Below are 22,426 nucleotides of genomic sequence, written 5' to 3'. Positions count from 1 at the left end.
AGAAAGAAATGAGCCTGAAAGAAAGAAAGAAAGAAAGAAATGAGCCTGAAAGAATGAAAGAAAGAAAGAAATGAGCCTGAAAGAAAGAAAGAAAGAAATGAGCCAGAAAGAATGAAAGAAAGAAATGAGCCTGAAAGAAAGAAAGAAAGAAAGAAAGAAAGAAAGAAAGAAATGAGCCAGAAAGAAAGAAAGAAATGAGCCAGAAAGAAAGAAAGAAATGAGCCTGAAAGAAAGAAAGAAATGAGCCAGAAAGAAAGAAATGAGCCTGAAAGAAAGAAAGAAAGAAAGAAAGAAAGAAATGAGCCAGAAAGAAAGAAAGAAATGAGCCTGAAAGAAAGAAAGAAATGAGCCAGAGAAAGAAAGAAAGAAAGAAAGAAATGAGCCAGAAAAAAAGAAAGAAATGAGCCAGAAAGAAAGAAAGAAAGAAAGAAAGAAAGAAAGAAAGAAATGAGCCTGAAAGAAAGAAAGAAAGAAATGAGCCTGAAAGAAATGAGCCAGAAAGAAAGAAAGAAATGAGCCTGAAAGAAAGAAAGAAAGAAAGAAAGAAAGAAAGAAAGAAAGAAAGAAAGAAAGAAAGAAAGAAAGAAAGAAAGAAAGAAAGAAAGAAAGAAATGAGCCAGAAAGAAAGAAGGATAAATTCCCGTTGATGATGTTTTTGTGTAACAAACATGGCGGATCTGAGAGCGAGATAGATTTATAGTTACAAAGATGGAGTTGAATTGGTATTTTTTTTATCGTTATCGGGATAAATGCCAGAAATTATCGTGATAAATTGTTTAGTCCATACCGCCCATCCCTACTGGAAGCGCGCGTCCGGTCGGACGTTCGATCAAAGGGCTGGAAACTAGACGTCGCTGTGACGGCTGTTTGTGTCTCCCAGGTGAACGGCGGACAGCGTGCAGAGATCCGTCTCTGGTGGTCGCGTTTGTGTGTAAGGTAAGACGCCGAGACGTCGTCGTCCTGACGGAAGTGGAGGACATTGGTGTCTCATCTTCTTCTCCTTCTTCTTCTCCAGCTTCACCCCAAGAAAGGAAACTTCCTGGTCCCTCAGGCCCGAGAGCTGGGGCTGCCCGTGTGAGTTAACGAGCTGCGTTTGATTAGTTTGATTAGTCCTCCACCCGAGCCTCGGTTCTGATCCGTCCTGGACCGCTTCTTGTCTCCGCAGGGGGACGGCGGCCATCGGGCCGCTCATCGCTGCCCTGAAAAGCGGGAAGAGCATCGTTCACGAAGGAAAAGAGGTATGACGTCCGATCCTCCGGCCGGCCGCGGCCCCTCGCCGTCACCTGACGTTAGGGCTGGGCGATATGGCCTTTTATTAATATCTCAATATTTTTAGGCCATGTCACGATACACAATATATATCTTGATATTTTGCCTTAGCCTTGAATTAACACTTTGATGCTAAAATCACACCAGTATGATGATTTTATATGTCTACATTAAAACATTCTTGTTCATACTGCATTAATATATGCTCATTTTAAACTTTCATGCAAAAAGGGGGAATAAGTAAAATTTACCAAAACTGTGTTTATTAAACAGTTACTAAGCAGTGAGTGGCACAAACATAAAAAGTGTCTTTCAAAACAGAAAGTGCACGTTGCATCTCTCTGACTCCTCGTCTGAACAAAAATCTGCTAAGAACATGTTCTGGTCCTGGTTTTTCCTGGTTTTACCTGGTTTTACCAGGATAAGCTGCTCTGAGCAGGAGGGCCTTTACAGCACCTTTATATGAAAACTAATGTAGGTGTAGGGACTCCAATGTTGAATTCAATTCAATGTCCATTGAATTGAATATCCTCCTTTACTTTGCATCACTTTCACTTACTTTTAGAAATATGACGTTGTATAGTCTTGTTTGACTTTGTTTCGATGATAGTGATTGATAGTGATCAATAACGTTCTTATTTTTGCCATCTGAGAAAATTAAATACATTATATTTGGTGCCTAACTGTTTCCCAAGTATGTTAGTGCGTGTGTGAATGAATAAATGAGACGTAAAACGTACATTTCTTTGTAAAAAGGCACTTTATGAAAATAAGTCAATTTACTTATTACGTATTAGTTTACAGCGCAGTCTTGAACATCCAATATGGCAGCGACGTTGACGTATCGCAGCAGCGGGCAAGAACACTCGATGGGGCGTCTACGTATAGATGTCTACGGAGAAAAGCCTGTAATTTAATGCTCGCGGCTAAAAGCAAATGCGTGACAATGTATACACTAGGGCTGAACGATTTTTGAAAATAATCTAATTGCGATTTTTTTCTTCAATATTGCGATTGCGATTTAATATGCGATTATTTTTTCAAGTTCCTGTTCTCATGTATTTTTCAACTACACAAGCAATAAATCAGTGTTTTATAATAAACAATGTTGGATTTATTTAAAGCACAGATTACAACAATAAAGAAAACAAATCTGTGACTTTAATAGTGTTATGGGTCGTTCTCTGAACCCAATACCAGGACACCAAACCGGGTTAAACCTTATCCAAAACGAGGCGTAGTTTAATAGAAAAACACAGGAAAAACTCCCACAGGGAACAAAAAAACCTTCCTCACAGGGAACTCAGAACTTCTTCACAAATAACTCAAAAATCACAGATAGAAAAAAAAAGACCAGCAAACTAACAAACAAACCAACAAAGCTCAGAGTTTACAAAACGAACCAGCAATGAACTGGCAGCCCCGCTCCTTATCCTCTCCTCGTGATGAACTGACTGGCTGCAGGTGTGGTTTAAGGTTGATTTATGGTCCCGCGTTAAATCGACGCAGAACCTACGCCGTAGGTTACGCGGTACGTGCACCGTACGGCGCGCGTCGCCGCGTAACCTACGCCGTAGGCTCTGCGTCGATTTAACGCAGAACCATAATTCAGCCTTCACAGCGCGACTCCACTGTCCGCCGGCGCGCAGCCGGCTCGTGCTCGGCGCCGCGCGCAGCTCCTCGCCACGCCGACTCCGCGCTCATATATTTAATACATTTATAAAGCCCATATATTTATAAAGCCCTGCCTGGCCGAGCCCTAACACTGAGGCCATGGTAGATACAGTAGGTTACAGGCGGACACGCGGCACTGTTGACTTTTTTTTCCCTGCCGGCAACGTGACCAGATCACGTGACTGGTCAAATCGCAGCCTTTGCGGTTAGAAAATCTCGTTTTATCACATCGCGATATTATCGCAAATGCAATTAATCGTTCAGCCCTAGTATACACGAATATTCAGGATATAGTCATTTTGTACATCGCACAGAGTAGAAGCCGAGATACATCGACTATACTCGATATATCGCCCAGGCCCACCTGACGCCCCTCACCGCTGTCTTGCAGATCCGACCGGAGCAGGTCTGCACGCCCACCGACCCGGGTCCGATCTTCCTGGTCCTGGAGTGTCCGTCGGAGGAGTTCGTCAGCGCCGTCTGCACCAATCAGGAGCTGCGGAGGTAAAACGCCGGAGGATGGGAGACGCGGTGGTTCCAGTCGAGTGTCTTAACGCAGGTTTCTGTCCTCAGGTACCAGACGGACGGGACGGAGGACTCGGCCGTGCTGGTGGTCCACATGACGCCGGAACCGGTCCTGCGGACGGACCAGTACAGGGAGTGGATGGAGAGGTGAGTGTCAGCCAGACCCGGGTTGAGGAGTTATATTGGACGCACACTTCCAGGCGTTCGATTGAAAGCCGGCTTCCAGACGCTCGATTGAAAGCCGGCTTCCAGACGCTCGATTGAAAGCCGGCTTCCAGGCGTTCGATTGGACGCTGCACGTTGAGGTGTTAAGCTTGTGGGCGGTTCCCTGAGCTTGTGGTTCCCGTGTCTGCAGGTTCCCGCCCACGACGGAACACCTGATCCTGAATGAACAGGTGGGCTCGGTCCACAACGTCCGGAGCCACAAGATCCAGACGCAGCTCAACATGATCCACCCGGAGATCTTCCCCCTGCTGAAGGAGTACGAAGCTAAGGTAACGCCCCCATGTGTGAAAAAACTGCATAAATCTGCATCTGCTTTTCTAGAAGTCTGAACACCTGCTGCTGATCAGATTGTTATTGACGATCAGATGGTCAGTTAATCAATGATAGCAAGCAGTTTATCAACAATGTTGATCAGTTCATCAATGATGGCGATCAGTTCATCAATAATGTTGTTCAGTTCATCAATGATAGTGATCAGCAGGTGATCACATTCTCTGGATTTTAAAGTAAAACCACAGAGACAAATGTGATGTGTTTATTAATTATTGATTAGAAGTCGTATCTACGATCAATAACCCCAACTAGTGACTAATTGACGTCTCCGATTCCCCCCAGGATCCTCCGGCGTCGTTCTCCGTCCGCGCCGTCAGAGCTGAGTGTCTGCTCAAGTTCCAGCTGCGGCCGCTGATGGAGTGGCAGAGGTCAGTCCGGGGTCGCGGGGGCGGGGCCTGTGGTGGGGGAGGGGCCTGTTGCCTCATGGGGGCGGGGCCTGTCCAGGGGGGAGGGGCCTGTCTCGTCGTGACTCTCTTCTCCGTCCTCAGGGACGCCGTCCCGCCCTGCAGCGCCGACGCCTTCGTGAAGGAAGCGTCCGAGGTCCCGGACTTCCTGGAGGAGGTGGAGAAGGTCCGAGGGATCTGCTCCGGGGCCGACGCTGGTTCTTCAGGTGGGTAACGGGTCCCTAAAGCCTGGATTATGGTTCTGCGTTAAACCAACGTAGAGCCCACGCCGTCACCGTGACGCCGTTGTGAACCCTCCAGACTTCTCCGTCACTCCATTTCTCCGCGGTGCAGTACCCCCCGTGACCGCGAGGGGGGTGCGTTCTTTTCCTGAATGGTTTATCCGACTTTTCAGGTCACAGTGAATCAAAGAGATAAGGTCAACTATTGTGCAAAAAAAACAAAGCAAAAAATAGTGATGCACTGAAATGAAAATTTGTGGCCAAAACCGAAAATAATAATAAACACTTGGCCGAATACCGAACAATACCGAACATGGTTCTTCAGCAGTTTTTCATTTATTTTGCCAATTTTTTCACCATTGCATAAATCAAATACATTTGATTTAGGCATGCTTTTCAAAGAAAAAAATCTTTTACAAAATTACAAGGTAGAAAATATTTATTGAACATAAAAAAATAAAAAAATTTAATTTCCCAGCATTATGTTGTTTTGGTTCCACCTCCTGTTGAATGTTAGGTAAAATTCTTATGGGGTTAGTTTTTGGTTGGCCAACGATTTATGTTTGTGGTGCGCAACCGGTACGGGAGCGGCCAGTCTATTTCCTTATTTTACAACGCCGTTATTAATTGTTCGGTTTTTTTCCCACTTATTCCACCGAACACCGAAAGTGTTTTTTTGCCATTTTCGGCCGAACAATTTCGGTTACCGAACAATCGGTGCATCACTAAAAAAAAAATCACACACACACCAAAAAAAGATTGAAAGTTGAAAGTTCACGACTGCTTCACAAACCAAAACCGGAAATGCGTTGCTACCAAGCGAACCGATCACAGCCATCTCGGTCTGCGTTGGGTCTGCTTCGTCTTGACGCGTAGTTACAATTTTTGGGAGGTGCAGGTCAGGCACGGCGTGCCGTGTGCGACGCGGCGCAACCTGCTGCACACGCTCAGTGTCGATTTAACGCAGAACCATAATCCAGGCTTAAGGTGGGATCTGGGCATTTACCGGGTCTGTTAACTGGGTCTGTTTCTGCCGCAGGTCCGGAGGGGAAGTACCCGGAGGTAATCTTCCTGGGGACGGGATCCGCCCTCCCCATGAAGATCCGAAACGTCAGCGGAACTTTAGTCAACATCAGGTACGTTCCTGTCGCCATGGTAACCGAAAATCTCCAGCATCTCTGGCTGGACCCGGGCCCCGGTGTCTCTGACCCGTCTCTCGTCTCTCGTGTCCCTGAAGCCTGGACCGATCGCTGCTGCTGGACTGCGGCGAGGGAACGTTCGGCCAGCTCTGCCGTCACTACGGCGACGGCGTGGACGAGGCTCTGGCCCGGATCTCCACGGTCTTTATCTCACACCTGCACGCCGACCACCACACGGTAAGACCCGGTCAGAACCCGGACTCCGGTCTGACCCGGAACATGGACCCCGGTCCGGTCTGACCCGGTCTGACTCCACTGTGCTGCGTTGCAGGGCCTGGTGCAGCTGCTGCTGGAGAGGCGGCGAGCGCTGGTACGTATGACGACCCGTTAACCCCCAGCTGGCCCGGTTCTGATGGGCGGTTCTGGTTCTGATGGTTCTGGTTCTGATGGTTCTGGTTCTGTGTCTGCAGGAGGTTCTGGGGAAGCCTCCCAGCCCCGTCGTCCTGCTGGCGCCGCTGCAGATCATGACGTGGCTCAGCCAGTACCACGACTGTGGAGAGGAGATTCTGGGACACTTCAAGTAGGTGGAGCCACGGTGGTGACCTCACGGTGACCTCCAGGTGACCTCTAGGTGACCTCACGGTGACCCGGTGACCTCTAGGTGACCTCTAGGTGACCTCACGGTGACCCGGTGACCTCTAGGTGACCTCACGGTGACCCGGTGACCTCTAGGTGACCTCTAGGTGACCTCACGGTGACCCGGTGACCTCTAGGTGACCTCACGGTGACCTCACGGTGACCCGGTGACCTCTAGGTGACCTCTAGGTGACCTCACGGTGACCCGGTGACCTCACGGTGACCTCACGGTGACCTCACGGTGACCTCACGGTGACCTCTAGGTGACCTCACGGTGACCTCACGGTGACCTCACGGTGACCTCACGGTGACCTCTAGGTGACCTCACGGTGACCTCACGGTGACCTCTAGGTGACCTCACGGTGACCTCTAGGTGACCCAGGCTGCAACTAACGACTACTTTAATCCTTGTACTGTCTTTGGGTCAAAAGGACCTAATTCTCCTGTTCCTTCTTCCCTTCCTTCCTTCCTTCTTTTTTCCCTTCCTTCCTTCCTTCCTTCCTTCCTTCCTTCCTTCCTTCTTTTTTCCCTTCTTTCCTTCTTTTTTCCCTTCCTTCCTTGTTTTCTTCCTTCCTTCCTTCCTTCCTTCCTTCCTTCCTTCCTTCTTTTTTCCCTTCCTTCCTTCTTTCCTTCTTTTTTCCCTTCCTTCCTTCTTTCCTTCTTTTTTCCCTTCCTTCCTTCCTTCCTTGTTTTCTTCCTTCCTTCCTTGTTTTCTTCTTTCTTTCTTTCTTTCTTTCTTTCTTTCTTTCTTTCTTTCTTTCTTTCTTTTTTCCTTCCTTCCTTCCTTTTTCCCTTCCTTCCTTCTTTTTTCCCTTCCTTCCTTTCTTCCTTCCTTCCTTCCTTGTTTCCTTCCTTCCTTTCTTCCTTCCTTCCTTGTTTCCTTCCTTCCTTTCTTCCTTCCTTCCTTGTTTCCTTCCTTCCTTGTTTCCTTCCTTCCTTTCTTCCTTCCTTCCTTGTTTCCTTCCTTCCTTTCTTCCTTCCTTCCTTGTTTCCTTCCTTCCTTCCTTCCTTCCTTCCTTCCTTCTTCTTTCCCTTCCTTCTTTCCTTGTTTTCTTCCTTCCTTCCTTCCTCCCTTCCTTTTCTCCCATCCTTCCTTCCTTCCATCCTTCTTTCCATCCTCCCTTCCTCTTTTCTCCCTTCCTTCCATCCTTCTTTCCTTCCTTGACCAGAAGACAGCACAAGGGTTAATAGTCGACTATTGAAACGATTAGTCGACTAATCGGATAATTAGTATTTTTCTTAAATTTAGTATGAGGTTGCTTTAAATATGTGGCTAATGATAATAAACACAAGAAGGATGGTACTTCAATGAAAAATAGATATTTTATTCAACTTCTTCGGACTGCATCTAAAATACTTTTGTCAGGCACAGTAAGGAATAAAGTTAAAGCTCTCACTCTTGTGGACAATTTTGATTATCGATTTTTGTCGACATCGACGAATCGTTGCAGCCCTCCTGGTGACCCGGTGACCCCCTGTGACCTCTAGGTGACCTTTCCTCCTCTCTGTCTCCCAGCATCGTCTCCAACCGGCTGCTCTTCGACGACGCCGAGGCGCTGAGGCCGAAGACGAAGGCGCTGGTCCGGGGGCTGCTGCGGGACAACCAGCTGGACAAGGTCCGTCTCTCGCCGCCGGAGCGTCTCAGACGCCGGCGTCCTCTCTTCGTCCCCTGTCGTTAACCGTGTTTCTGTCCCTCAGTTCCAGACCTGCTTCGTCCGCCACTGCAAGAACGCCTTCGCCTGCAGCTTCACACACCGGTCGGGATGGAAACTGGTGTTTTCTGGGGACACGATGCCGTGTGACGCCCTGGTGGACATCGGTGAGATTACCATGATGGATGGATGGAGGGATGGGTGGATGGTAGGGATGGGCGGTATGGACTAAAAAATGTATCACGATACTTTCCGGCATTTATCCCGATAACGATAAAAATGAGGATAAAAAAAATACCAATTCAACTTCATCTTTGTAACTATAAATCTATCTCACTCTCAGATCCTCCATGTTTGTTACACAAAAACGTATCAACGGGAATTTATCCTTCTTTCTTTCTTCCCTTCCTCTTTTCTCCCTTCCTTCTCCCCTTTCCTTCCTTCCTTCCTTTTTTTCCCTTCCTTCCTTCCTCCTGCTCTCTCCTTCCTTCTTCCCTTCCTCTTTTCTCCCTTCCTTCTTCCTTTCCTTGTTTCCTTCCTTCCGCTCTCTCCTTCCTTCCTTCCTTCCTTCCTTCCTCCTTTCCTTGTTTCCTTCCTTCCTTCCTTCTCCCCTTTCCTTCCTTCCTTCGTTCCTTCCTTCCTTCCTTAATTTTTTTCCCTTCCTTCCTTCCTCCTTTCCTTGTTTCCTTCCTTCCTTCCTTTTTTCCTTTCCTTCCTTCCTTCGTTCCTTCCTTCCTTCCTTAATTTTTTTCCCTTCCTTCATTCCTCCTGCTCTCTCCTTCCTTCTTCCCTTCCTCTTTTCTCCCTTCCTTCCTCCTTTCCTTGTTTCCTTCCTTTTTTTCCCTTCCTTCCTCCTGCTCTCTCCTTCCTTCTTCCCTTCCTCTTTTCTCCTTTCCTTCCTTCCTTCCTTCCTTCCTCCTGCTCTCTCCTTCCTTCCTTCCTTCCTTCCTTCCTTCCTTCCTTCCTTCCTTCCTTCCTTCCTTCCTTCCTTCCTTCCTTCCTTCCTCCTGCTCTCTCCTTCCTTCCTCCCTTCCTCTTTTCTCCCTTCCTTCCTCCTTTCCTTGTTTCCTTCTTTCCTTCTCCTCTTTTCTCCCTTCCTTCCTCCTTTCCTTGTTTCCTTCCTTCCTTCCTTCCTTCCTTCCTTCCTTTTATCGTTTTTACCGTGAGATGACAAATTCTTATCGTGAGGAATTTTTTTGACGGTATATCGTGAACGGTAAAATATCACCCATTCCTAGTGGAGGGATGGGATGGATGGATGGAAGGAAGGGTGGGTGGAAGCATGTACATCCAAGTGATCGCCGTCATGGTGCTCGAAACCCGTAGACTGTTGGGGGGGGCTGATAAGAGGGAGGAGCCGAGCAAGGCGTTGAAATTGAGGGAATTGTGTGTGTTTATCAGTAAGTGTCTGTCTGTGAAGCGATGAGTCCGTCCGTGAACCTCCGCCCAGAGCTGCTCTCAGCCAAATGTCCTTGATGTTATCAGACGGCTCGGTACAGTTCTGAAAACAGGGATCCGCAGGTGTTCATGGGAGAGGGGAGGGTTAGTGGGGGGCAGAGTCATCTTGTTTACATTCCACCAGGAAGATTGTGACCAGGTGCGATCGGCCTAAGACCGCTCTGTCAAGGGCAGATTATAGAATCAACACTTTTATTAAAAAACAGGCAGCCCCAGTAATTTTCCGTCTGCCTTCAGTCTCTGGTTCATCAATGGCGACTCCAATCAGACGAATTTGTGATCACTTCCCGCCAAGCCGAGCTTCCAACTTCTCCAGGGTGTTATCAATCTTGCCAATGAACTCAAAGACCGCCGCCAGCCTGCGATTCTGTTGGAGAATCGCATCCAGCTTACGGCCCTGCTCCCCCAACGTTAAAGTCAGAGCGTTGATCGCCTTGCTTGTCCCTTCAGCCACGTCCGGCAGCTTTGAAAGAGCCAAAACAGCTGTCGACGACTTACGCATTTGTCGATACACCAGGAATCCCCCTCCTCCGATCAAGCGGATGATCACGAGAAATCCTGCTATCATAAATCCAATTTTGAAGGCGTCTTCAACGTCCTCGACAGTCAGAATCTTGAGACACAAAGGCTTCCAGTATTTGTAGGAATCCATTGTGTAGCCAGAAAAAAATGTCCCATCGGGGCAAGTGGGCTCCCTTACCCCTGACTTCTGGTCGCAAAAATTTGGTGAATTGTGCTGAGAGACCAGTTAATCAATTCCATGATTGTAGAGTTTCGGAGGAGTGAAAAGGAGAGACTCTGAAGACGAGACAACAAGCAGTAGCAGGGCAGATAGATAAGGGAGAGAGCAGAAAAAGCCTTCGTCGAGAGCCGGAAGAGAAAAAAAGGATGGAAGCATGGATGGATGAACGAACGTATGGATGGATGGATGGATGGATGGATGGCGAACATCCCGTCCTGAGATTCACCTTCTCCTGGAATCAGCGTATCGTTGTCTCCGGCGGTCAGACGTCCCTTTAACCGTCCCAGTGACGTCCGGCTTTATTGACTCTTGGAAAATTGCTTGATTGGTTTCCGTTTAAACTCCTGCGTCTCTTGATTTCCTCGCGGCTGGTTTCCTGCGGGACACGAGGACGTTTGTAATAGTGATGCACCGATTGTTCGGTAACCGAAATTGTTCGGCCGAAAATGGCAAAAAAACACTTTCGGTGTTCGGTGGAATAAGTGGAGAAAAAAACCGAACAATTAATAACGGCGTTGTAAAATAAGGAAATAGACTGGCCGCTCCCGTAACGTTGTGCACTGCATAAATCGTTGGCCAACCAAAAACTAACCCCATAAGAATGTTACCTAACATTCACCAGGAGGTGGAACCAAAACAACATAATGTTGGGAAATTAAAACATTTTCATTTTTTTATGTTCAATAAATATTTTCTACCTTGTAATTTTGGTAAAAGATTTTTTTCTTTGAAAAGCATGCCTAAATCAAATTTATTTGATTTATGCAATGGTGAAAAAATTGGCAAAATAAATGAAAAACTGCTGAAGAACCATGTTCGGTATTCGGCCAAGTGTTTATTATTATTTTCGGTTTCGGCCACAAATTTTCATTTCGGTGCATCACTAGTTTGTAACCGTCTTTCTTTCCTCCGGCAGGGAAGGACGCCACCCTGCTGATCCACGAGGCCACGCTGGAGGACGAGCTGGAGGAGGAGGCCGTGGAGAAGAGACACAGGTGAGTGGGCGGGGCTCTGTGGGGAGGGGGCGGGGTCTCTCTGATGTCTCCGTGGTGACGTGTCCATGGTAACTTCTCTGTCCCCAGCACCACCTCCCAGGCCATCGGCGTGGGCATGAGGATGGGGGCCGACTTCATCATGCTGAACCACTTCAGCCAACGATACGCCAAGATCCCGCTGTTCAGCCCCGACTTCAACCAGCGGGTCGGGATCAGCTTCGACCACATGAGGGTGAGACGCCGCCGTCCTCCGTCTGTCCATCCATGTTTGTCCATCCATACCTCCATTTATGCATCCATTCATCTATACATACTTCCATCCATCCATCTTCTCCACAACCTGGAGATTCCTAAAAACTGACATGAAACTGTATAAACTTATTTAACCCTTGTACTGTCTTTGGGTCAAAATGACCTAATTCTCCTATCCGTCTTTCCTCCTGCTCTCTCCTTCATTCTCCCATTCCTCCTTTCTTTTCTCCCTTCCTTCCTTTTTTCTCCCCTCGAACATTCTTTCCTTCTTTCCTTCCTTCATTCCTTCCTTCATTCTTTTCTCCCTTCTTTCCTTCCTTCTTTCCTTCCTTCTTTCCTCCCTTCCTTCTTTTCATTCTTCCTTCCTTCTTTCCTTCCTTCCTTCCTTCTTTTCATTCTTCCTCCCTTCCTTCTTTTCATTCTTCCTTCCTTCTTTCCTTCCTCCCTTCATTCCTTCCTTCATTCTTTTCTCCCTTCCTTCCTTCCTTCTTTCTTTTCTCCCTTCCTTCCTTCCTTCCTTCCTTCCTTCTTTCATTCATTCTTTTTTTCTTCCTTCCTTCCTTCCTTTTTTCTCCCCTCGTACATTCTTTCCTTGTTTTCTCCTTCCTTCTTTCCTCCCTTCCTTCCTTCTTTCCTCCCTTCCTTCTTCCTTTCCTCCCTTCCTTCCTTCTTTTCATTCTTCCTTCCTTCTTTCCTCCCTTCCTTCTTTTCATTCTTCCTTCCTTCTTTCCTTCCTCCCTTCCTTCCTTCCTTCCTTCCTTCCTTCCTTCCTTCCTTCCTTCCTTCCTTCTTTCATTCATTCTTTTTTCCTTCCTTCCTTCCTTCCTTTTTTCTCCCCTCGTACATTCTTTCCTTGTTTTCTCCTTTCCTTCTTTTCTCCCTTCCTTCTTTTCATTCTTCCTTCCTTCTTTCTTTCCTTCCTTCCTTCCTTCCTTCCTTCTTTCTTTTCTTCCTTCCTTCCTTCCTTCCTTCCTTCCTTCTTTCATTCATTCTTTTTTCCTTCCTTCCTTCCTTCCTTCTCTTTTCTTCCTTCCTTCCTTCCTTCTTTCTTTTCTTCCTTCCTTCCTTCCTTCCTTCTTTCATTCATTCTTTTTTCCTTCCTTCTTTCTTTTCTTTTCTTTTCTTCCTTCCTTCCTTCTTTCCTCCCTTCTTCCCTTCTTCCTTCCTTGACCCAAAAACAGCACAAGGGTTAAAATCAAAGCTGAACTTGTTCCAACATCAACAGCGGGACTTTGTTCCAACATGTTGGAAGAGTTAGAGGTAAAAACAATATTCCTCTTTGCAGATTCGTTTCAGAGACTTTGCAACGATCCCCCGACTCATCCCGGCTCTGAAGACGCTCTTCGCCGCCGATATCGGAGAGATGGAGGAGAGGAGGGAGAGGAGGGAGCTGAGGAACCCCAGGGAGGCCGTCGCCGAGGCCGTCGTCAAGGGCGTCGTCAAGGGCGTCGTCAAGGGCGTCGCCGAGGCCGGACGGGGCGTCAAGAGAGACCTGGAGGAGGCGGCAGCGGAGACGAAGAGGAGGAAGAGCAGCTGAGGAAGAGGAAGAGGAGGTGGTGAAGAGCTGCTGACTGGACAGAGTTTCAGCAAAAACGAGCCCAAAGAAACGAAGGCTTCGCTGCATCCTGACTAATTTAATTTAAATGAACTTTTATTTGTGTGGTTTGATGGAAGCGTGTCGGTTTTCCTGCATGACGCGGACGAGTCTGTACATATACTTTCTTTCAGCTGAATAAAGCGGCAGCAGAGTTCTGGTGTTTTCATAAATCTCCCGGATGACCGAACGTGAAGTCGGAATATTCACAGGACTGTCTCAGAAAATTAGAATATTGTGATAAAGTTCTTATTTTCTGTAATGCAATTTAAAAAAAAAAAAAATAAATAAAAAAATAATGTCATACATTCTGGATTCATTACAAATCAACTGAAATATTGCAAGCCTTTTATTATTTTAATATTGCTGATTATGGTTTACAGTTTAAGATTAAGATTCCCAGAATATTCTAATTTTTTGAGATAGGATATTTGAGTTTTCTTAAGCTTAAGCCATGATCAGCAATTTTAAAATAAAAGACTTGTAATATTTCAGTTGATTTGTAATGAATCCAGAACGTATGACATTTTTGTAATTGCATTACGGAAAATCACAATATTCTAATTTTCTGAGACAGTCCTGTATTTATGAAGCAAATTGGAGTCGAATGAATTCAACTGAAAACCTTTTAAATTATTGACCAGGTTTGTTTGTCGTTAAATCCTTCAGGTAAACTAGTTTCTTTTATTTCTAGTTTTTAAAAGTTCCCCTCAAGAACTGCTCGGTGGAAAACATTAGTAAAATAAGATAAGATGGTCCTTGTTTGATCCCCAGAGGTGTTACAGCAGCTCAAAGTCAGATAAATGTTCAGGACAACATGAACTCAGACTAAATAAACGATAAAGATAAATTATAAGTATGAAAAATTAAAAAAATAAAATAAGGATGAATAAATAAACCTTCTGTTTCCCTGGATGGTGATGTTGGCTCAGACCCAGATGTTGTACACATCTTCGTCCACATGGGGGCGACATAGAGCCACCAGAGACGATCAGGTGGTGGATCAGCTCCAGCAGGAACATCCTGTTACCGCCAGTACTCCAGTTGTAAAAAAAAAAATCAGGGGGGATGGTGGATTTTATCATATGGGGACAGATCATTTGTGCTGATTACAAATAATATAATATATTACAAATAATAGCAGTGACCAAAACACCTGCAGAAATACTGCAGGAATGACATAGCAGCAGTTAAATGCAGCCTTCTGTAAGCTTTAAATATCCACTGGGCTTACATCAAATACATCAAAACACAACAATAAAAAACAGTTTCTGAACTTATCAATATGACTCTGTCCTTCACAGGATAAGTAAAATGGATCACTGCAAAAACTCACAATCTTAACAAGAATATTTGTCTTATTTCTAGTTAAAATGTCTCATTTTAGTAAAAGAAATCTTATTACACTTAAAACAAGACTCATCACTGGAAAAAAACAACAATTTTCACCTGTTTCAAGTAGATTTTCACTTGAAATAAGTAGAAAAATCTGCCAGTGGAACAAGATTTTTTTGCTTGTAATAAGAAGATAAATCTTGTCCCACTGGCAGATTTTCCTACTTATTTCAAGTGAAAATTTAGTTGAAAACAGGTGAAAATTCTCAAATAAGTTATTTTTCTGGTGATGACTCTAAATGTTGAAATAGCAGTAAAACCACATTCATTGATGAAATGACATAAGGGATGGAAAGGGGGGATGGCAGTTTTACAGGGGGGATGATTTGGACTGTTTTTATTTCAGGGGGGGATGCCATCCCCCCTCATCCCCCCTCATCCCCCCTCATCCCCCCTCAACTCCAGTACTGGTTACCGGGAACCTGTTTGAGGCTTTAAGTCGGTTAAATCTGTTTTTTTTGTTGTTTCGACCGAGTTACAAGTTGAACCTCTGCTACAGAAAAGCCCAAACCGTCAGAACTGGAACGGCTGTCGTCAGGTCGGAGTCGAGTGTGAACATTCAGGTTAAAATCCTTCAGTTAACGTTGGCTCAGCTATAACTTCAGAAAAAGCAACCCCTGAATGTTTAAGTGTAAATCCAATCAGAAGTGAAACATTTTTTGTTTCATTAGAGAAGGTAACCAATAACAGGTTGGGATTTGTAAAATGGAGTCGTCAACTTTCCTCCTTTTCATGCTTGCAGGGGTGGATCTCTGCCTTCATGGGAAAACATCTAAAATGGGAAAGAGCTGTTGTGCGATCGACTTTACTCACAGATTTAGCAAGAATTCTGAGTTATCGTTTTACAGACTGCCGAAGATAAGCTTGAGAGAGACAAATGGATCGCTGCAATTCTCAGAAACAACTGGATTCCAGGCACCGAAATGTGGATTTGCGGTTCCCATTTTGTATCAGGTAATGTTGGATTTTTGGGTAGCTAACGTTAAACGGTCCAATTGTAAAGTTCGGTGTCCTCATCACTTTAATTTCTACAACAAATCCTGCCTTGAAGTCGGACCAAGTGTCAAGACTTTTGTAAGCCTTCAAGCTTTGCTTCGTGTATTTCCCCGGTGTAGAAATTAAGTACATATAAATATCAGGAAACTGGATTCGTGGCCAAATATTAATGTCCATGGACCACTGGTTCTTGGTAACTGTACCAAATATTAATGTCCATGGACCTCTGGTTCTTGGGGTAACTGTACCAAATATTAATGTCCATGGACCACTGGTTCTTGGTAACTGTACCAAATATTAATGTCCATGGACCACTGGTTCTTGGGGTAACTGTACCAAATATGAATGACCATGGACCACTGGTTCTTGGTAACTGTACCAAATATTAATGTCCATGGACCACTGGTTCTTGGGGTAACTGTACCAAATATTAATGTCCATGGACCACTGGTTCTTGGGGTAACTGTACCAAATATTAATGTCCATGGACCACTGGTTCTTGGTAACTGTACCAAATATTAATGTCCATGGACCACTGGTTCTTGGGGTAACTGTACCAAATATTAATGTCCATGGACCACTGGTTCTTGGTAACTGTACCAAATATTAATGTCCATGGACCACTGGTTCTTGGTAACTGTACCAAATATTAATGTCCATGGACCACTGGTTCTTGGTAACTGTACCAAATATTAATGTCCATGGACCACTGGTTCTTGGTAACTGTACCAAATATTAGTGTCCATGGACCACTGGTTCTTGGTAACTGTACCAAATATTAGTGTCCATGGACCACTGGTTCTTGGTAACTGTACCAAATATCAATGTCCATGGACCACTGGTTCTTGGTAACTGTACCAAATATCAATGTCCATGGACCACTGGTTCTTGGTAACTGTACCAAATATTAGTGTCCATGGACCACTGGTTCTTGGTAACTGTACCAAATATTAGTGTCCATGGACCACTGGTTCTTGGGGTAACTGTACCAAATATTAATGTCCATGGACCACTGGTTCTTGGGGTAACTGTACCAAATATTAATGTCCATGGACCACTGGTTCTTGGGGTAACTGTACCAAATATTAATGTCCATGGACCACTGGTTCTTGGGGTAACTGTACAGGTCACTGTCAAGTCCAACTGCCTTTAATTTAAGCCAATAATCGGCTGTTATCCCGTCTTCTCCACAGTTTCCCCGACTAGTTTCAGCCATTTTTGCCACTCAGTGCGAGTAAGGGGGCTGGTCCAGTGGGAAAGTGACCCCAATGCAGACTCTCTATAATCCGGGATTATCCCACATGGACCCGTTTATCCCTGGTTCACCCCCAAACACTAATGTTGGCTGGTGAGGAGTCCGTTAGTGCTCCACTTGTGATCTAAGAAGAGATACAAACATCTTGCACCCGGAATAAATCAGCCTTATGTGTTCCTGCCACCAGGTGGCGCTTTAGTGCGTCCCTGAGTTTAACCATAGTTTTGGAAAGGAGAGGCCGTCCTCCCTGGAAATAATGTTTCCCCAGCATCACGATGTCTCTGCCAGATGATGCTCTGTTCAGAGAAAGTCAAATAAAAGCTCAATCGAGAGGAAAAAAGATTAAGAATCATTTAAATACAAATAACCCAACAGAGGCAAACAAGAACATTAGGTTCAATTAAAGGAGATAATATAATTAGAAGACAATTAAATTCCCAAATCAGAGACTGCAACAAGAAACAGGTTGCCATGACAACAAACCAGGTAGATATTTGTCTGAATGAATCAAATGAAAAAAAAGATAAATAAAAGGATTCGCACCATTAAGGACTAAACTTTTCTTCCCACTAACTGCAAGAAATGAATCAAACATTCAGAGTCTGATGACGCTCCGGGACACAAGGCCGTCCAGGGTTTGACGGAAAACTTCCTCGACTCCAGGAACAAACTAACAAACTGGAGGCACCGATTCCCGGCTGAATTACACAAAACATTTCTGAAATATCTTGAAATAAAACTTTCCAACAAAAATGATCGCAGCGGTTATCTCACTTCTACCCAAACCCAACAAAGACCCAGCACTTCCATCAAACCGTCCAACCTCTTACCAGACTGGGTTTATTAAAGGAAGACGTTTCAGAGACCAGGGGCCTCATTTATAAAGCTCGCTTGCGCACAAAACAGGGCTTGAAAGATGCGCAAGCAACCTTCTACGCAAAGGTTGGAATTTAAAAAGAAAAAACTAACCGAAAAATGTGTGTATCTTTACGGCAACCCTGACCCTCCCGTAGGAACAGTCTGAAGATCTGGGGAACTGGTGACGCAGACGGTGAGGTGGTGAAATGAAGCCAGATTCATGTCATACTGTTAATGTCATCACATATCAGACTTATAATATAACAGCGGATCGTGTCCCTCTGTGTTTGAAGCTCAGCGTCAGTCAAGACTCTGGTGCTGCTGCTGCTGGAGCCGCGGTGGAGGACACGCCAGGAACCTCCTCTTCACCCACCGCTTTAGGACAGAACAAATGAGGGGCTCCCTAGAGTGTTTAAAGGGACACAGATTTTTTTTTTTTTTTATATATATAATGAGTTTTACCTTTACGCACGGGCGTAAGCCTAAATTATGGTTCCACGTTAAAACGACGCACACCTACGCCGTAGGCTCTGCGTTGGTGTGACGTGGAACCATAAATCCGCTTTGAGCAGCACTGAGGGGAGAGGGGAGGGGAGGAGGGGGAGCGGGGCTGCCAGGCCGTCTTTGCATCGCCTTCGCAAGGGTGTCTTGATGATTTGCAATTACAGGCTGAGCCTACCGTTAGTTTTTAAACTGTAAAAAGTGGGGGGGACATGTCCCCCCTGTCCCCAGTGGAAATTGCGCCGTGGCACTCACGGCGTTTGGCGCAGCAACAGCGTGCTGCCACTCTCTCGCTTTATTTGATACTATTTATATACTTTTTCTACTTTTACTGTGACCACCAAATAAATCCGTGTCCCTTTAGGGGCTCCGTACCTCTTGGCCTCCACCTTCAAATCACACCACTTCTTTTTTTTTCTGCAACAGATCTGTCCGTGGCACTCACAGCGTTTAGCGCAGCAACGGCGTGCTGCCACTCACTTGCTTTATTTTATACTATTTATAGCGTATACTATTTATACTTTTACTGTGACCACCAAATAATGTGGTTTTCCTGCCTCCACCTCATCCACAACATCTCAATCTCAGTCTCCGTGAAATTTCGTGGCACGGTGGCTCCACACGTCTCATTCATCAACAGGCTGTCGGAAGCTGCTGCGCATGCTCAGCAGGCTCATTCATATGCAAATACTACTTTGCATTGCCCATTTATGGTAGAAAGTGGGTGTGTACAGGGCGGGATATGAGGCGAATTCACGTGTGCAACCTTCCAGCTGGACTGTGATTTATAAAGCGAACAGCCTTGGCCACTTGATTAAACCAAATCTGCTGAGAGCAGTTAAATAATAGTGGTAGTCTCCCCCAAAAACATTAACACTGACCTTAAAGATGTTTTTGTTTACTAGAATCGTAAAAATTAATCATCCTTTATGCTTTAAAATCATTATACTTCCTTTGTTTCATCGTCATTCTGAATCGAGACGCCTCATGGATGTTCTGACCCTTAATCTACTGACATCTGGATCATCTCTCAAGTCTTATTCTAACGTAACTTAGACGCTCAGTTTCAGTCCAGTTGTTCACCGAATTGGAAAGAACGTGTTAAAGAGCTTTTAACAGGTTTTTCCACAACAACCACCAACAGGATAACATCACAAAGCCCCATAAGATCATTTTATACGCTGATGACGTTTTACTCTTTCTATAACACCCTCAATAAAACATCCCAGTTTGCTGAGTAATCTGTGATAATGAAGTATACGTCATCCATTTGTCCGGCCCGCACGTCGGCCATCGCTCAGTGTATCGGGAATGTTCAGTTCCTAAAAATCCCATTAAAATCAACCGACCAAACTCTTCCTTGTGTGTGATATTTTGTTTAACTTTCTTCGTCTTCTGTACTGATTATTTTCACCCCTTGTTTCATCTCTCCCCTGCTAGTCCATTGTCATTCTGACTCCGATCTCCCAGCATGCAACACTGTCCTACCAAATATATGTACATGGAATACTTCCATGCATCCAACTTGCAGCTCTTTATACATTATTATTATTATTATTATTATTATTATTATTATTATTATTATTATTATTATTATTAGGGCCCGAGCACTTACAGTGCGAAGGCCCTATTGTATCTGTAGGAATTCTTTTTCTTTCTTTTTTATTTTTCCAACGCCTTTTTGTCCCCCTAAACGTGCCTCAAAAGTCACTACATTTTTCATCAAGCCAGGCCTGGGGAAAAATTTTATATTAAATGGTTTGCATTAATGGGTGTGGCCAAATGGCTCAACAGCGCCCCCTAGAAAACTTTGTGCCTCAAGCCCCACAATACGGTTTGATGTACATGCACGAAAATCGGTACACACCTGTATCATAGCGCAACTTAAAGAAAAGTCTCTGAACAGAAGTCGGCCATTTTGAATTAATCGTGTAATTTTGGCGCAATTTATGCCATTCCTTCAGCAGTTAATGCGGCCCGAACCGTAACGTGCACCCGTGTGTTATACATCAAAATGTGCGTCTCCATCCTGTGACGATGCGCATTACTTTTCTCAGTCAAAACCGTTACCGTGGCGACGATAGATGCCAAAAAGCGCGCCCCCCCCTTCATCTGATTGGTTCATATTTGATAGTTCCTACTTTCTGCCATAACTTTTGAATGGTTTGATATAAAGAGTCATGGGTGGTGTCATCGGACTTAGTTTTGAGCTTAATTGGTGCAAATTAGCCCCGCCCCTTCTTCTGATCGGTCGATATCTGATTCCTACTTTCCTAGTTCCTACTTTCTGCCATAACTTTTGAACGTGCACAAGGGTGCGAGGGCCCGTTCATTGATGCTTGCAGCTTTAATTATTATTATTATTATTATTATTATTATTATTATTATTATTATTATTATTATTATTATTTTTATTATTATTATTATCATTATTATTATCATTATTATTATCATTATTATTGTCATTATTATTATTATTATTATGATCATTACTGTTGTTATTATTATTATTATTATTATTAGTAGTAGTAGTATAATTATTATTACTATTATCATTATAATTATTGTTATTATTATAATTACCATTATTATCATTATTGCTACTATTATCATTATTATTGTTGTTATTATTACCATTGTTATTATTATTATTATTATTATTATTACCACCATTATTATTGTTATTATTACCATTATTATTATTATTATTAGTAGTAGTAGTAGTAGTATAATAATTATTATTATTATCATTATTATTGTTGTTATTATTATTATTATTATTGTTATTATTATTATTATCATTATTATTATTATTATTATTATTATTATTATTATTATTATTATTATTATTATTATTATTATTATTATTATTATCATCATCATTATTATTATCATTATTATTATTATTACATTATTATCAGTATTACTATTATTATCATTATTATTATTATTATTATTATTATTATTATTATTACTATTGTTGTTATTATTACCATTATTATTATTATTATTATTATTATTATTATTATTATTATTATTATTATTATTATTATTATTATTATTATTATACTCATTATTATTACTATTATCATTATTATTATTATCATTATTATTACCATTATTACGACGGCTGCGGTTCTCAGAGCAGCGATGAAACTGAAACAGCCACCTTGCACTTTCCCTCTCCACAGAGGAGACGGTGAAGGTGAGAAGCCTCTTCGGGGGGGAGAGCGTCCGGACGACGACTACTTCTTTATCTATACGATACAAAAACAGATGATCTACTTTAAATTCTCGCGCATCAGCATCCACTCGTGGCCCCCAGATGGAGGAGAAGAGCCACTTCTGCAGCACATTAACCTTCCCGAGATCCGGCGTTATATGAAACAAGCTCCCCCTCCGGAGTGAAAATAAGTGCTTTGTGACATCATCCTGCGGAGCGCTCCACTGCAATATCTTGAGTACATAAGTACATATTACCGGGCTCTCTGGGCGGTTAATGCCTGGTTGAAACATCAGTGAGAGGGTTGCGTGAACGTTCCCCCAGAACCAGAATCACGCCGCCGTCCTGCAGCCCGTCACTCACACGCCGCCGTCTAATTGCTGAGAAAATGCCATTTAAGCCTGAATCGGACCGCGGTGACTCATTCTTGCAGCTCCTCTCCGCCGCTGCCGGAACCCTCATAACTTCAAATTGGATTTTTTTTCTCTCCCTTGTATCTGTTAATGAAATCTATAATAACTCTCCAATAAGGCCGGCCCGGCCCCCGAACCCTCCTGCGACACCTTTTACGTCGGTGTGGGACTCTCCACATTTCCACAGTATAGCCTCGGTCTTCCAGGCCTGCAGGTCGACCTGCCACCGGTTCTGTGTCATGGAGGGATCAGTCGGAGAGAGTCAGGGGACTCGGGGGGTGGAGGTCATAAATCCTTCCTGTTGGAACTATATACAACTATATTCACGAACGGTCAGACGCAAACGAACGGTCGGACATGAACGGATGGACGTGAACGAACGGATTTCGAGAAAAAAGTCGAAATGTCGAGAAAAAAGTCAAAATGTCGAGAAAAAAGATGAAATGTCGAGACAAAAGTTAAAATGTCGAGAAAAAAGTTGAAATGTCGAGAAAAAAGTTGAAATGTCGAGAAAAAAGTCGAAATGTTGAGAAAAAAGTCGAAATGTCGAGAAAAAAGTCAAAATGTTGAGAAAAAAGTAAAAATTTCGAAAAAAAAGTTGAAATGTCAAGATTAAAAAGGAAAGGAAAAAGGAAGAAAAAAAGGGAAAAAAGGGGAAAAAAGAGA

General features: G+C 43.9%; 1 protein-coding gene across 1 annotated transcript in view; it reads left to right on the top strand.

Annotated features, from left to right (window-relative positions):
- The window catches only part of elac2 (elaC ribonuclease Z 2), a 33,657-nt gene extending 20,389 nt beyond the window's left edge, over positions 1-13,268 (top strand). Inside the window, exons 8-24 of the mRNA XM_061712577.1 lie at positions 807-936; positions 1,016-1,074; positions 1,166-1,238; positions 3,335-3,447; positions 3,517-3,615; positions 3,824-3,962; positions 4,309-4,394; positions 4,515-4,636; positions 5,691-5,787; positions 5,889-6,027; positions 6,122-6,160; positions 6,261-6,370; positions 7,943-8,042; positions 8,125-8,245; positions 11,195-11,273; positions 11,361-11,505; positions 12,811-13,268. Of these exons, the coding sequence (XP_061568561.1) occupies positions 807-936; positions 1,016-1,074; positions 1,166-1,238; positions 3,335-3,447; positions 3,517-3,615; positions 3,824-3,962; positions 4,309-4,394; positions 4,515-4,636; positions 5,691-5,787; positions 5,889-6,027; positions 6,122-6,160; positions 6,261-6,370; positions 7,943-8,042; positions 8,125-8,245; positions 11,195-11,273; positions 11,361-11,505; positions 12,811-13,062 (1,903 nt within the window). The 3' untranslated portion in view covers positions 13,063-13,268. The remainder of the gene's footprint in view (positions 1-806; positions 937-1,015; positions 1,075-1,165; positions 1,239-3,334; positions 3,448-3,516; positions 3,616-3,823; positions 3,963-4,308; positions 4,395-4,514; positions 4,637-5,690; positions 5,788-5,888; positions 6,028-6,121; positions 6,161-6,260; positions 6,371-7,942; positions 8,043-8,124; positions 8,246-11,194; positions 11,274-11,360; positions 11,506-12,810) is intronic.
- The last annotated feature ends 9,158 nt before the right edge of the window (positions 13,269-22,426 follow it).

This window comes from Cololabis saira, chromosome 21 (assembly GCF_033807715.1).
Source record: "Cololabis saira isolate AMF1-May2022 chromosome 21, fColSai1.1, whole genome shotgun sequence".
Taxonomy (NCBI): Eukaryota; Metazoa; Chordata; class Actinopteri; order Beloniformes; family Belonidae; genus Cololabis; species Cololabis saira.
The sequence above is the reverse complement of the archived record's forward strand: the minus strand, read 5'-3'. Positions and strand labels throughout refer to the sequence as shown.